Source organism: Trichomycterus rosablanca, chromosome 9 (genome assembly GCF_030014385.1).
Source record: "Trichomycterus rosablanca isolate fTriRos1 chromosome 9, fTriRos1.hap1, whole genome shotgun sequence".
NCBI lineage: Eukaryota > Metazoa > Chordata > Actinopteri > Siluriformes > Trichomycteridae > Trichomycterus > Trichomycterus rosablanca.
In genome coordinates, this window is record NC_085996.1 from 1,031,994 (window position 1) to 1,046,346 (window position 14,353).

At 44.9% G+C, this 14,353-nt stretch overlaps 2 protein-coding genes across 3 annotated transcripts; one reads left to right on the forward strand and one right to left on the reverse strand.

The window, feature by feature from the left end:
• Positions 1-7,104: 7,104 nt before the first annotated feature.
• LOC134320220 (protein C10-like) lies at positions 7,105-11,222 on the reverse strand. Its single transcript, XM_063001547.1, has 4 exons — positions 11,141-11,222; positions 10,822-10,905; positions 9,109-9,285; positions 7,105-7,993 (listed from the first exon to the last, which is right to left on the reverse strand). The coding sequence occupies exons 2-4, from the start codon at positions 10,871-10,873 to the stop codon at positions 7,854-7,856; spliced, it is 369 nt and encodes a 122-aa protein (XP_062857617.1). The 5' UTR covers positions 10,874-10,905; positions 11,141-11,222; the 3' UTR covers positions 7,105-7,853.
• On the forward strand, positions 11,069-14,344 carry saysd1 (SAYSVFN motif domain containing 1). 2 transcript variants are annotated; one of them, XM_063001543.1, is made up of 3 exons: positions 11,069-11,343; positions 11,535-11,696; positions 12,990-14,344. In XM_063001543.1, the coding sequence occupies exons 2-3, from the start codon at positions 11,535-11,537 to the stop codon at positions 13,323-13,325; spliced, it is 498 nt and encodes a 165-aa protein (XP_062857613.1). In that variant the 5' UTR covers positions 11,069-11,343; the 3' UTR covers positions 13,326-14,344. The 2 variants fall into 2 exon arrangements, with proteins under 2 accessions (XP_062857613.1, XP_062857612.1); XM_063001542.1 differs by lacking the exon at positions 11,069-11,343 and having other exon boundaries at positions 11,360-11,696.
• Positions 14,345-14,353: the final 9 nt, after the last annotated feature.

The window sequence follows — 14,353 nt, forward strand, 5'->3', positions numbered from 1 at the left end:
CAAAACCCTAAACCACCAACACCAAATCCCTGAACCACCAACACCAAAACCCTAAACCACCAACACCAAATCCCTGAACCACCAACACCAAATCCCTGAACCACCAACACCAAATCCCTGAACCACCAACACCAAAACCCTAAACCACCAAACACCAAATCCTACAAACCAAAACCAGCATCAAACCCTAAACATCTATCCCAGCACCAAAACCTACAAACCGAAACCAGCACCAAAAACCTGATATATTTATGAGCTTGTGGCTGGTTATTGGGTTGGTGAACATATTTCTGGTTGAGTATTAAATTGAAAAACATATTAGTGGTTCAGGTATTTAATGGTAAGTGTGTGTGTGTGTGTGTGTGTGTGTGTGTGTGTGTGTGAGAGAGAGAGAGAATGAAGTCTGCGGTGCCGTCGTCCTTCAGTATTTCTGTCTGTGGTCACTACACCTGTCTGGACGTGTCCATCAGGACGTGACCTCGTCTGCTTTAAATACAGCTGGAGGTTCAGCTGAGGAGCAGCTCGGTGATGGTCAGGAACAGCTGACGGTTTAATCTCGCAGTATTCCACGACCTTTACGTTGGAATTTCCCAAAAAACTTCAAAGGAAAGAATTTGTGTGTTTGTACGGTTAAACACACACGTATGAACGACACTCACGGCACGTTTATAAATGGATCCTCTGCTCAGATCTGCTGTGGATCTCCGGCGCTGCCTCATATTCACGTGATTTACTGACTGGTGTCAAACCAGTTTAGCTCTTCATACACGCCGCTGTTTCTAAACTGGGTTTACTGGACCAGCCGAATGATGCACGGACACCAAAAATGACCCGACAGCAATAACACAGACACAAGTGGGTGTATGTGGTGCATGAACATCACAACCTCGTACAGCATTACAACACTGAACTCACAACTCACAGTGACGCTGCTCTCAGATTAATTATTCCATCAGTCACTTGCAGTAGCGCTTTTCTTCCACAGGGGGTCTCCAGCTCTCCCAATCCTGAAGAGTTTCACACTGCAGCTTTAAACCTCCTGAACAGACTTACTGATGTTCACGCTGTTTATTTATTTATTTATTTATAAAAAAGCTGCAATATGTCACTTTTTTGTTAAAATAAAGTAAGTTGCATTTATAAGAGTGGGAGGAATCACGTCTCTGTGTGAGATTTCTGCAGGACGGTTCTGTTTGTTTGTTTATTAGGATTTTAACGTCATGTTTTACACTTTGGTTACATCATGACAGGAACGGTAGTTACTCATTACACAAGATTCATCAGGTCACAAGTTTACATCAAGCACAGTCATGGACAATTCAGTGTCTCCAATTCACCTCACTTGCACGTCTTTGGACTGTGAGAGGAAACCGGAGCTGCGGAGGAAACCCACACGGACACGGGGAGAACATGCAAACTCCACACAGAAAGGACCCGGACCGTCCCATCTGGGGATCGAACCCAGGACCTTCTTGCTGTGAGGACAGTTCTGTCTTATTATTTACTGATCTGAGCTTTGCTCAAATATCCTTTAGTTTTATTTTGTTTATTGAATTATAATATAAAAAGAGTTTTAGATGAAACATCAACAGCAGTGCACATTACCCATCAGCCCCTCTTATTAACATTCAGTACTGCGGTCCGGTTCCAGTCGCTCAAGTTTTTGGTTTAGTTCAGAATAAAAAAGGAGCCAGGGCGTGAATCTACGATTTAGAATTGTGTGGCAGCCAGTGGCTCCGGAAACATTTCACATGTCGATTTTAAATATATATTTTACACGACCTGAACAAGTTAGTAAAGAAACTGAAGCAGAGAGGAGAGCGACTACTACAACAGAACAGCATCCAAAACACTAAAACACTCAAATCTACCCTGAACTCCAGACAGAAACTCCAGCTAAAGCTGCTGGATCGGTCGTCTCCAACCCCTGAGTTTATTTAAGATCTGTGGCGTATTCTATCATATATTAGCGTATTCTATATTCTGATCATGATGTGCATGGGTTCGGATCCGCTACATGTTCCTTTATGCAGACATCCCAAGTCTCCAGAAGTTCCGGGAGTCTCGCGCATATACATAGCGGCTCCCTGATGCCCACAAGTCAGATAAAATCTCCCGGAATCTAGAACGAGCGGCCAAGAGCGACACACACACACACACAAACGCGCATGCAGGCGACACAGACTTTTTTCCCCGATCGCGTATTAAATCCGTTATCTGATATACAATCTAGCGCACTGTGTAGGGAACATAAATCAATTGTCTAATATACTGTCTAGTGCACTATGTAGGGAATATAAATGCGTTATCTGATATACAATTTAGTGCGCTATGTAGGGAACATAATTAATTATGTAATACACTATCTAGTGCACTATGTAAGGAACACAAGTCATCAACTAGTTATACCTTCTAGTGCACTATGTAGTGAACATGAATGCGTTATCTAATACACTATCTAGTGCACTATGTAGGGAACATAAATCCGTTATCTGATATACAATTTAGTGCACTATGTAGGGAACCTAAATCTGTTAACTAATACGCTGCCTATAGCATTATGTAAGAAACATAAGTCTATTATCTAGTACACTATCTAGTGCACTATGTAGGGTACATAAATCTATTATCTTTCGGGGGTACCTCCCTGAAATGAGTTTTTGCAACTTGGGATGTCTGCTTTATGTGTAACTGTGTATAAAACGTGACATTCAGGAGTTTAAAACCACACTGAGTGTTGAGGTGTGAGATGTACAGAGGTGAAGGATCACTGGAACCAGTTACTGATCGTCGTTTAAAACTTCATGATGATTTAAGCCGCTTTAACACCAATTATTACAATAATACATCAAGCAGCTACACGCGGAGTTACCGCGCATGCGCGTCCACGCCGGTACTTTAAACTCAAATCACGTGACCGAGCAGCCGCGCAGCGACGCGTCACACCTGAGCTGAGGTGCTGTTTCGCCTACTGTGACGTCACGGGATTCCTGATCGCGGTGCTGCGGGTCCTTCAGGAGGAGGGAGAGAGTTCATCACTTCACTTCTGCACCCGGAGAAGCAACAAGCGCGAGAGAGAGAGAGAGAGAGAGAGAGAGAGAGAGAGAGAGGTGAGATCAAACAACCATCTGATTTTATTTCATATCATTTTATTTAATCTGATTTAAAATAATCTAATATCTAATGTAATATTTATATAATCTTATTTTATTTAATTTACTCTCATTAACGGTCATTTTATTTAATCTGATCTCATATAATATCATAATATTTAATCTAAAATAATCTAATATCTCATCTAATCTCATTTAATCTGATCTAATGAACATTTGACTGTTTCAGCTCTTATTTGAATAGAATAATTGAGACGTTTCAGGACGTCCCGGTATTTTATACAAAATAATAAAGAATTAATAATAAAAACTGATCCACAACATCACCAGTGTCATGAATTCATATCAGACTCGATATTTAATCAGTTCAAAGCTGAGGAATTTTGCAGCGTTAATAACAGAAATGATTTGAAATGAATTTTTAATAAAAGAACTGAATTAAATTTCTTCTCCTGGGTGAATCAGATGGAGATCCAGAGAGAATCCACACCGATGCCTGAGGACGACGACATGGAGATCATCACCATCTACATTGGCAGAGAAATCATGGAGCAGGTCCAGGACTCACCGGGGAGCGCCAACGTCCCCCTGCCCGATAGTGTGGACGAGAAGGTTGGGGACGCCGAGTCCAGCACCAGCATCATGTCAGAGGAGCTTAATGTGGCCTCCTCTCAGCTGACCGACTCCATACTGGACACGCTGACGGACACTTTCGATGAAAGGAAGGAGATCGTGAAATTCACCAGGAGTATCTGGATGCCGAACCCTAAACCAGCCTGCGAGAAGATCCTGGTTGAGCCGAACATGAACACCAGGGACCAGATAATCTCCAAAACCACCGTGAAGGAGCAACCTGCTGAAGCTCCTGCCGAGAAACCAATCTGTGAGTAAAGATTCCCATCCAGTTCTTCTGGACATCAAACCATCATCACCGAACCGTGTTTCATTCTTCTTCTCTCATCCAAAGGCATCAAGATGAAGAAAAAGAAGGACCAGATCCTGGGATTCTTCAGGAGATCCTGGCAGAGGGTGAAGAGGATCTTTAACAAGAGATCAAACAAAGTTTCCCCCCTCTAATTTCCCCACAATCCCCCAAATGATATTCCCTCCTCAGCTAGATAGCACGTTCTCAGAGAATTCTCCATGTAAGATCATTTGGTGAGGAGCAGAAGACTCAGCAGACCTCAAACCAGCTTTTCCACCTTCAGGACTTCAGCTTTTATCAACGTGAAGATGCCGTTCCCTTGACCATCCACCTGGCACTGCTGCGTTCTGCCCCACGTTGGTCCCTCCAGACTTGGACCGGTCCATCTTGTTCCCTTCTTGCTTCTTGGCTGAGAGCTTTGTGGTTGAGAGCTCCGCCGTACCGGAATGTTCTCCGGTGCTCTCAGGGTCAGGTCCGTCTTAAACTACTCTGTGCAGGATACGATCGCTGTTCCAGACTTGGGTTCCATCTTGGTACCAGAAGTCCTCATGATACCAGAGTCTGTGGTTCCTGGTGCTTCTGAGAACTGTTGGTTGCTCGTGGTGGTGGTTTTGGATTTCTAAAGGAATTCTGGGACTTTGTGAGCTGAGCTTGATGTTCTTAGATGTTGGGCTCCTCCAGTACCAGGATTCTGTCTTCACCACCCCATACAGAGCATCATCGGTTACCTCAGCACCGTCGTATACTTGATGTACCTGCTCATCATGGTTCTACCCTGTGGAACTCTTAGATCTGGAGGATGAAATCATTTCCTCTTGGGGGCAGAACAGTGGCTCCGTGGCTCCGTGGCTAGAAAAGCCGAAGACGTGACGCCCGCTCCTCACCCAGGTTCTGAAACGAGACGTGGATCTAGCTGAGGACGTGAATATCTCCGACCGGCTGCTTCCTTCTCTTCCCTTTCCCTTCTTCTCCATCTAATAAAGCTGGTGTGAGATGAACGCTGGTTGTTGGAATCGTGTTTGTGATGAGATTTTACACACAGCAGCATCATTTCTCACGGCAGAATCAATCAATCAAGGAGGGTTTATTGTCATTCACATCATATGTGGTACATGAGGTGGAACGAAATTATGACCCAAGGTCCCAGTTACACCCAATAAAATATCTAATATATACAATACAAATCATCTAGAGAATCGAATCGAACCGTGAGAAGCTCAGCAGAAGCTCAACAGAAGCTCAGCAGAAGCTCAGCAGAAGCTCAGCAGAAGCTCAACAGAAGCTCAGCAGAAGCTCAGCAGAGGATCAGAACCAACATTCACAACAGAGACTTTCATTCATACTGAGAATTCTTCAGGTTTCTTTTAGGTTTTAATTCTTATAAAAAACAGAAGCTGGAAAAACTAAAATAAACACAAAAAACTGAAACATCAAAGAATTAAAAGATTTTCTAGTTAAGAGGAAATGAATAAATACAGCAGGTTCACTGGAGTGTGTGTGTGTGTGTGTGTGTGTGGATGTTTCTTGCCTTTCGCTCAATGATTCGGACCCACCGCAACCCTGACCAGGATAAAGCAAACAGAATAAACATATGAAAACTATAAAAATATACACCGATCAACCATAACATTATGACCACCTCCTTGTTTCTACACTCACTGTCCATGTTATCAGCTCCACTTACCATATAGAAGCACTTTGTAGTTCTACAATTACTGACTGTAGTCCATCTGTTTCTCTGCATGCTTTGTTACCCCCTTTCACCCTGTTACTCAATGGTCAGGACCCCCACAGAGCAGGTATTATTTAGGTGGTGGATCATTCTCAGCACTGCAGTGACACTGACATGGTGCTGGTGTGTTAGTGTGTGTTGTGCTGGTATGAGTGGATCAGACACAGCAGCGCTGCTGGAGTTTTTAAACACCGTGTCCACTCACTGTCCACTCTATTAGACACTCCTACCTAGTCGGTCCACCTTGTAGATGTAAAGTCAGAGACGATCGCTCGTCTATTGCTGCTGTTTGAGTCGCTCATCTTCTAGACCTTCATCAGTGGTCACAGGACGCTGCCCACGGGGCGCTGTTGGCTGGATATCTTTGGTGGACTATTCTCAGTCCAGCAGTGACAGTGAGGTGTTTAAAAACTCCAGCAGCGCTGCTGTGTCTGATCCACTCACACCAGCACAACACACACTAACACACCACCACCATGTCAGTGTTACTGCAGTGCTGAGAATCATCCACCACCTAAATAATAGCTGCTCTGTGGTGGTCCTGTGGGGGTCCTGACCATTGAAGAACAGGGTGAAAGGGAGTAACAAAGCATGCAGAGAAACAGATGGACTACAGTCAGTAATTGTAGAACTACAAGGTGCTTCTATATGGTAAGTGGAGCTGATAACATGTGGAGGTGGTTTTAATGTTATGGCTGATCGGTGAGGTCTGAACCGATTAAAAACACATCTCCATACTTCCTCCACCACACTTCACACTTGGAAGAAGTTCCAGCAACAATAACTGAACCAGATTCTGTTCTGACGTTTGATTCGGGCCGATATGAGAACAGATTTCTCTTCTCAGCTTCTCTTATAAATATTTATGAATAAAAACCGTGGTTGATATTGCGGCCGCTCTCGGCTGATCTGCAGTGCGGTGATGAGGCAGGAAGACGGTGAAGACGTTGGTAGAGGGCAGCCGGGCGGACGCAGGAGAAGCCGCCACAACAGTTTACAGATGTGATGAGAGAGCGAGAGCGAGCGTGGCAGCACAATCCTGCGCCGTGTCGGCTATAACAGGACGGATCGTGATCTACATCCAGATCCTGCAGCTCCTCCAGCTTCACTAGTACACACCGTTCCATCAGCTCCAGTGGAGCTTTGTTGTTTGGTTGTACCTGATGTGAGCAGGACGCTCAGAGCCCACAGGAGTGTACGTGTGGGCGTGGCTGAAGAATAAGCGTTTTGTGTAACATTCACCTTGAAATTAGGCGAATACGGACAATTATTGTGGCGTTTAATCCCTTCACAAGAAGCCTGCAGTGTCACATAATGCTGAGTACAAATCAGACTGGATGGTCACACATTTTTATCATTAATATTATTATTATTAATAATAATAAACAAAAACATTTACAGACAAAAAAGATCCATAAGTGGATTTAAACTTTTTATAAAATACAATCTCCCCTCGGGCGGTTCGGTGGGTAGCACTGTCGCCTCACAGCAAAAAAATCCTTGGTTCGACCCCCAAGGCGTGGAGGTCCGGGTCCTTTCTGTTACCGTGTGTCTTGCGCCCATTGAAAAGCTGGGACGGGTTCCAGCACCCGTCCCCCCGACCATAATTGGACAAGTAGATAAGAAAATGAATCAATTTCCCCTCAATTTTCCTCCCAATTTAGTCGTATCCGATGCCCTGATGGTGTTTCCCCTCTACTGCTGCAGACCTCCACTCCTGACCGAAACGTGCAGTAATGACCGCTTCTTCTCATACAGGAAGATCCGTATCGCGCACACGCACTGATCTCCAATAACCCCCGTCTCTGTGCAGCACCATCGATCAGCCAGCAGAGGGCGTGACTGCAGCAGTTATGAAGAATCCCCTCCCTCACACGAGCCGATCGTTGAGCAGAGCTGAGATTCAAACTCATGAACACGTAGGAATAAAAATGAAAGAAATCTGGAACGTGTTGTAGTTCTTGGACAGTACAAATGAATGAAAGGTCATCTTAGGGAGAGGGGGCGTCTGTGCATCTTTTAGTAAACGCGCTGTATGATGGCTGGTAGACGAGACGTAGACGGCGATGTGTCTGAGCGGGGTTTAGGACGCAGGTATTCCTCCACCGATGGGAGGGGTCGAGAGTGGTGGCAGCAGGAGAGATTTGAGTTTGAGCGACATGGCGGCGATTTCTGGATCCTGAGACTCGTACATCTTCACCACCCGGGCAAACTTCAACACACCTGAGGGACCAAGAGGGCACAGAGAGCTATCAGCCAACATGCCAAATTTCTGGACTGGAAAATGGACTGAGCCAAACGTCAGTCTGAATTATTCACTGTGATCCGGTGCTGTCAGTAAGTTACAGGCTAAAAATAGGGCGACCAGCAGTGGGACTAAAACCGAGTCGATCGTCCCAGAGAAACAAAGCAGTAACGGTAACGGTAACGGTAACGACAACAGTAACAGTAACGGTAACTGTAACAGCGGTAACGATAACAGTAACAGTAACGGTAACAGCGGTAACAGTAATGATAACAGTAACAGTAACGGTAACAGTAACGGTAACAGCGGTAACGGTAACGATAACAGTAACGGTAACGGTAACAGTAACGATAACAGTAACAGTAACGGTAACTGTAACAGCGGTAACGATAACAGTAACAGTAACGGTAACAGCGGTAACAGTAACAATAACAGTAACAGTAACGGTAACGACAACAGTAACAGTAACGGTAACTGTAACAGCGGTAACGATAACAGTAACAGTAACGGTAACAGCGGTAACAGTAACAGTAACGGTAACAGCGGTAACGGTAACGATAACAGTAACGGTAACGGTAACAGTAACGATAACAGTAACAGTAACGATAACGGTAACAGCGGTAACGGTAACGATAACAGTAACAGTAACGGTAACGGTAACGACAACAGTAACAGTAACGGTAACTGTAACAGCGGTAACGATAACAGTAACAGTAACGGTAACAGCGGTAACAGTAACGATAACAGTAACAGTAACAGTAACGGTAACAGCGGTAACGGTAACGATAACAGTAACGTAACGGTAACAGTATCGATAACAGTAACAGTAACGATAACGGTAACAGCGGTAACGGTAACGATAACAGTAACGATAACAGTAACGATAACAGTAACAGTAACGGTAACGGTAACGATAACAGTAACGATAACAGTAACAGTAACGGTAACAGTAACGATAACAGTAACAGTAACGGTAACAGTAACGATAACAGTAACGGTAACGGTAACGATAACAGTAACGGTAACAGCAGTAACGGTAACGGTAACGATAACAGTAACGGTAACAGTAACGTAACGGTAAGCGTCCTCTCACCTTCCCCTTCGTTGTTGAAGCCGTAGGACTTGATGACCTCCTGCTGGATCTGCGTAGCGACGGGCAGGACCAGCTGCAGCATCTTTCCCATGTCGTTACAGGTACTCTCCCGCGCCTCCTCCATCCGCGCCGCGTTCTCCGGTACAGAGAAGGCCTGGATCACCTCGCTCAGGACCACTGCAACACCAACAAGCACCACAACGACACCGCGAATCAGAGTCAGTGATTAGATGGATGATTGGATGTATGGGTAAATGAATGAATGGATGAATTAATGGATAGATGGATGTATGGAATAAAAATAGATGTATGGAAAGGCAAATAATATCCCAAATCAACTGATGGATGATGGATGGATGAGTGAGTGGATGGATGGATGAATAAATTAATTACCTCTGGTTTGCTCTGTAGTGAGAGTGGGTGGGTGGATGGATGGATGAGTGGATGGATGGATGAGTGGATGGATGGATGAGTGGATGGATGGATGGATGAATTACCTCTGGTTTGCTCTATAGTGAGAGTGGATGGATGGATGGATGGATGAGTGGATGGATGGATGAGTGGATGGATGGATGAGTGGGTGGATGGATGGATGAGTGGGTGAGTGGATGAGTGGGTGAGTGGATGGATGAATTACCTCTGGTTTGCTCTATAGTGAGAGTGGATGGATGGATGGATGGATGAGTGGATGGATGGATGGATGAGTGGATGGATGGATGAGTGGATGGATGGATGAGTGGATGGATGAGTGGATGGATGGATGAGTGGATGGATGGATGGATGGATGAGTGGATGGATGGATGAGTGGATGGATGGATGGATGAGTGGATGGATGGATGAATTACCTCTGGTTTGCTCTATAGTGAGAGTGGATGGATGGATGGATGGATGAGTGGATGGATGGATGAGTGGATGGATGGATGGATGAGTGGATGGATGAATGGATGAGTGGGTGAGTGGATGAGTGGATGGATGGATGGATGAGTGGATGGATGGATGGATGGATGGATGAGTGGATGGATGGATGAGTGGATGGATGGATGAATTACCTCTGGTTTGCTCTATAGTGAGAGTGGATGGATGGATGGATGAGTGGGTGAGTGGATGAGTGGATGGATGGATGAGTGGATGGATAGATGGATGGATGGATGGATGGATGAGTGGATGGATGGATGGATGGATGAGTGGATGGATGGATGGATGAGTGGATGGATGGATGGATGGATGAGTGGATGGATGGATGGATAAGTGGATGGATGGATGGATGAGTGGGTGAGTGGATGGATGGATGGATGAGTGGGTGAGTGGATGAGTGGATGGATGAGTGGATGAGTGGATGGATGAGTGGATGAGTGGATGAGTGGATGGATGGATGAGTGGATGAGTGGATGGATGAGTGGATGGATGGATGGATGAGTGGGTGAGTGGATGAGTGGATGGATGAGTGGATGGATGGATGGATGAGTGGATGGATGGATGGATGAGTGGATGGATGGATGGATGAGTGGATGGATGAATTACCTCTGGTTTGCTCTATAGTGAGAGTGGATGGATGGATGGATGAGTGGGTGAGTGGATGGATGAGTGGATGGATGGATGGATGAGTGGATGGATGGATGGATGAGTGGATGGATGGATGGATGAGTGAGTGGATGGATGGATGGATGGATGAGTGGATGGATGGATGAGTGGGTGAGTGGATGGATGAATTACCTCTGGTTTGCTCTATAGTGAGAGTGGGTTGCTGGGCAGGAGCTGATGCCATCCTGGTCCTTTAATACTGATGGTTCTATTAAACTAAAATAAAACAGATCGAGTCATTTATCGTTGTTACAGTAACACACTGCTGTAAACAACACTGTACAGAGGAGAACATACCAATCAACAAATCATATACACACAGCACTGAAACACATCAACCAACGTGAAATTTACTATCACATAAATTTACGTTTCAACACTTTAAGGCTGTTATTAGTGTACATTTCCCTGAATTGATTTACTGATGAGATGATAATATAATAAACTGCACCGTTTAGAACGAACCGATCCTCTCCTGTACCCACACCACAGCCAGTAGATGGTTATGAGCTTTATCCCACCCGTATTCCGACAGTCCAGCTGCTGTACTCTCCAATCGTAACGCCGCTTCAATTCTATCAGCCAATCCTAACTAGGATCTTGGTACCTCACTGGCCAATCACAGCATAGAGGGCGGGACTTCCCAGAAAGCAGGTAGGGAAAGAAAACAACACGACGCGTTGAGGTACGACTTTTATAAACGTCCGTGTGCAACATCATAACAGGAACTATTATTATTATTATTATTATCACTATTGCAGTAGTTCAGGTTGAACACGTAGCTCAGCGTGATAAATATTGAAGCTTTTTTCATCTCTATTTTATTTACATTTCAATGTTTGAAGATGGAACAGAAGTTAGCAGAGTTCAGAGCCAGGAGGAAAGTGGAGAAGGAAGAGAAGAAAGCAGAAGATGTGGAGGAAAGTGGTTTAAAAGCAGCCGAGTCCGAGACAAACACAGAACCGAGTGAGAGGAGCACCCAGCCTGAGCAACACCCACCTGTACAGGTAAACATTATACAGGTAAACATGTCTGACTATACAGTCTGATTATACAGGTAAACATTATACAGGTAAACATGTCTGACTATACAGTCTGATTATACAGGTAAACATTATACAGGTAAACATGTCTGACTATACAGTCTGATTATACAGGTAAACATTATACAGGTAAACATGTCTGACTATACAGTCTGATTATACAGGTAAACATTATACAGGTAAACATGTCTGACTATACAGTCTGATTATACAGGTAAACATTATACAGGTAAACATGTCTGACTATACAGTCTGATTATACAGGTAAACATTATACAGGTAAACATGTCTGACTATACAGTCTGATTATACAGGTAAACATTATACAGGTAAACATGTCTGACTATACAGGTGTGTCTGATATCATCCAGCATGTCTGATAAATACTGCACTCTACTACAAGGTCTTACTCTTGGTCTCAATGTGTGTCCTGGCTTGGGATCGTCACTGAGAGCGCACCGACTGCTGCAGCAATCTGACTAAACTGAAGCAGGTGCATTATGGGAACTGGAGAACAGAATCTGAGAAACACACAACTGGTGCGTTTCAGATCAACCGAGGATTGTGTTTGCTCCAGAATAGAATCAGAAGCTGCTGCAAAATCACTTGTCGGAGTGTGTGTTTGAGATAGTGTGTGTGTGTGTGTGTGTGTGTGTGTGTGTGTGTGTGTGTGTGTGTGTGTGTGTGTGTGTGTGTGTGTGTGTGTTTGAGATTGATTGTGTGTTTGTGTGTGTGTTTGTGTGTGTGTGTGTGTGTGTGTGTGTGTGTGTGTGTGTTTGAGATTGATTGTGTGTTTGTGTGTGTGTTTGTGTGTGTGTGTGTGTGTGTGTGTGTGTGTGTTTGAGATTGATTGTGTGTGTATGTGTGTTTGTGTGTGTGTGTGTGTGTGTGTGTGTGTGTTTGAGATTGATTGTGTGTGTGTGTGTGTGTTTGAGATTGATTGTGTGTGTGTGTGTGTGTGTGTGTGTGTGTGTGTGTGTGTGTGAGACAGCAGTACCCACCGTGCCATATCCTCATATCACAGGTCGACTCTGGCCCGATGGTACTGGTATGTTGGACTTGGGTTTGGATCAGGATCCTTTCTGGTCTGGTGTTAATTGTTCGGATGGCTGTAGAGTTTGAGAGTGCTGTTGAGAGTGCTGTTGAGAGTGCTGTTGAGAGTGCTGTTGAGAGTGCTGTTGAGAGTGCTGTTGAGAGTGCTGTTGAGAGTGCTGTTGAGAGTGTTGTAGTTTGATTGTATTGTGCTCTGCCCTGTAGCAGGACAGCTCGGACTGGTTGCTGGACAGCGCGGTGGGCCGCTGGCTGGGCGTGGACCGTTTGGCCGTCACTAACCTGACCCTGCTGAAGGTGCTGCTGTGGCTGGTTCTGCTGGGTCTCTTCTGTGAGCTGGACTTCGGGCTTCCCTTCTTCCTCATCTCTCTGTTCTACTGGCTGTACGAGGGTCTGCGCAGCCCCACGCTCAGGAGACCCGGAGAGATGAGCGCCTACTCCGTCTTCAACCCCGACTGCCAGCCCATCCTGGGGACGCTCACCGCCGAACAGCTGGAGGGAGAGATGGGCTACAGACCCCTAAACACCGGGGCACGGACGTAACGCTCGAGACCCTGACAGAACCGCTGGAATTCGGAACATCCAGGTCCGAGTGCAGCGGTCAGACTTCAGCTGGAGCCTCGGGGGCTGAACGAGGACGTCGGTACATTTATATAAATTAATGATGAAAAAAGAAGAATGTTTTTATTTTATATATTTATCTACACATGAAACTATGAAATTCTTTCTTTGTATATCCCAGCTAGTTTGAAAGCTGGGGTCAGAGCGCAGGGTCAGAGCGCAGGGTCAGTCATTGTATGGCACCGGAGCAGACGGGGTTAAGGGCCTTGCTCAAGGGCAATTTTCTGACTGATAGCCCAAAGCTCTACCCACTAGGCTACCACGGTCCAATAAGAACCTTTTTTTAAAACAAGAATTTATGGCGTGTCTGAGGGAATTTGTGCCTGTTCAGTCAAAAGAGCATGTGACGTCGGGCACTGATGCTGGATGAGAAGGTTTTTGATCACCATGACCCTGACCAGGCGGTAAAAACTATTTAAAACTGTAGTCGTGCCAAACAAGGGCCATAAAGTATGTAGATGTAGAAAGTGTGTAAGCATGCAAATTCTTTAGCATAATTACTAAAACACATGAGCTTAATTAGGAAGGACGTCCACATACTTTTGGACAGGATTTTGTAAATGGCAAGTTTATGTTTTTTACAGGTTCTAAATTCCTATTTCACGTTCAGTTTGAACAGTTTGTAGGATAAACCAGAACATCATCATCATCAGTACCCAGCCTTACTAATGCTCTGTTGTACTACAGAATGAGCACAAATTCCCACAGACACACTTTAAAGCCTTGTGAGAAGCTTCTCAGAGGAGCGGCTGCTGTTCTAGCTGAGAGATCACACAGAGGATCAGTCAGTTTTTTTTTTTAAATGGGACGTCCGACAAGCTAATGGTCGGGCGTCCGAATACTTTTGACCATACCAGCTGAATACAGATCAGCTACTTACAGTTCAGAAAGTCATTTAAGTGAATTTAATAAAGTAAAAGTCGTGGGTCTCAGACTATAAATTGATAATA

Excerpts from the sequence above, each read along its gene's own strand:
- LOC134320220 (XM_063001547.1), bottom strand. The coding sequence starts at position 10,873 with ATGGCATCAGCTCCTGCCCAGCAACCCACTCTCACTATAGAGCAAACC. Across the intron at positions 9,286-10,821 it reads CACTATAGAGCAAACCAGAG|TGGTCCTGAGCGAGGTGATC; the intron begins GTAATTCATCCA and ends TTGGTGTTGCAG. Across the intron at positions 7,994-9,108 it reads CTTCAACAACGAAGGGGAAG|GTGTGTTGAAGTTTGCCCGG; the intron begins GTGAGAGGACGC and ends TTGGTCCCTCAG.
- saysd1 (XM_063001543.1), top strand. The coding sequence starts at position 11,535 with ATGGAACAGAAGTTAGCAGAGTTCAGAGCCAGGAGGAAAGTGGAGAAG. Across the intron at positions 11,697-12,989 it reads AGCAACACCCACCTGTACAG|CAGGACAGCTCGGACTGGTT; the intron begins GTAAACATTATA and ends TCTGCCCTGTAG.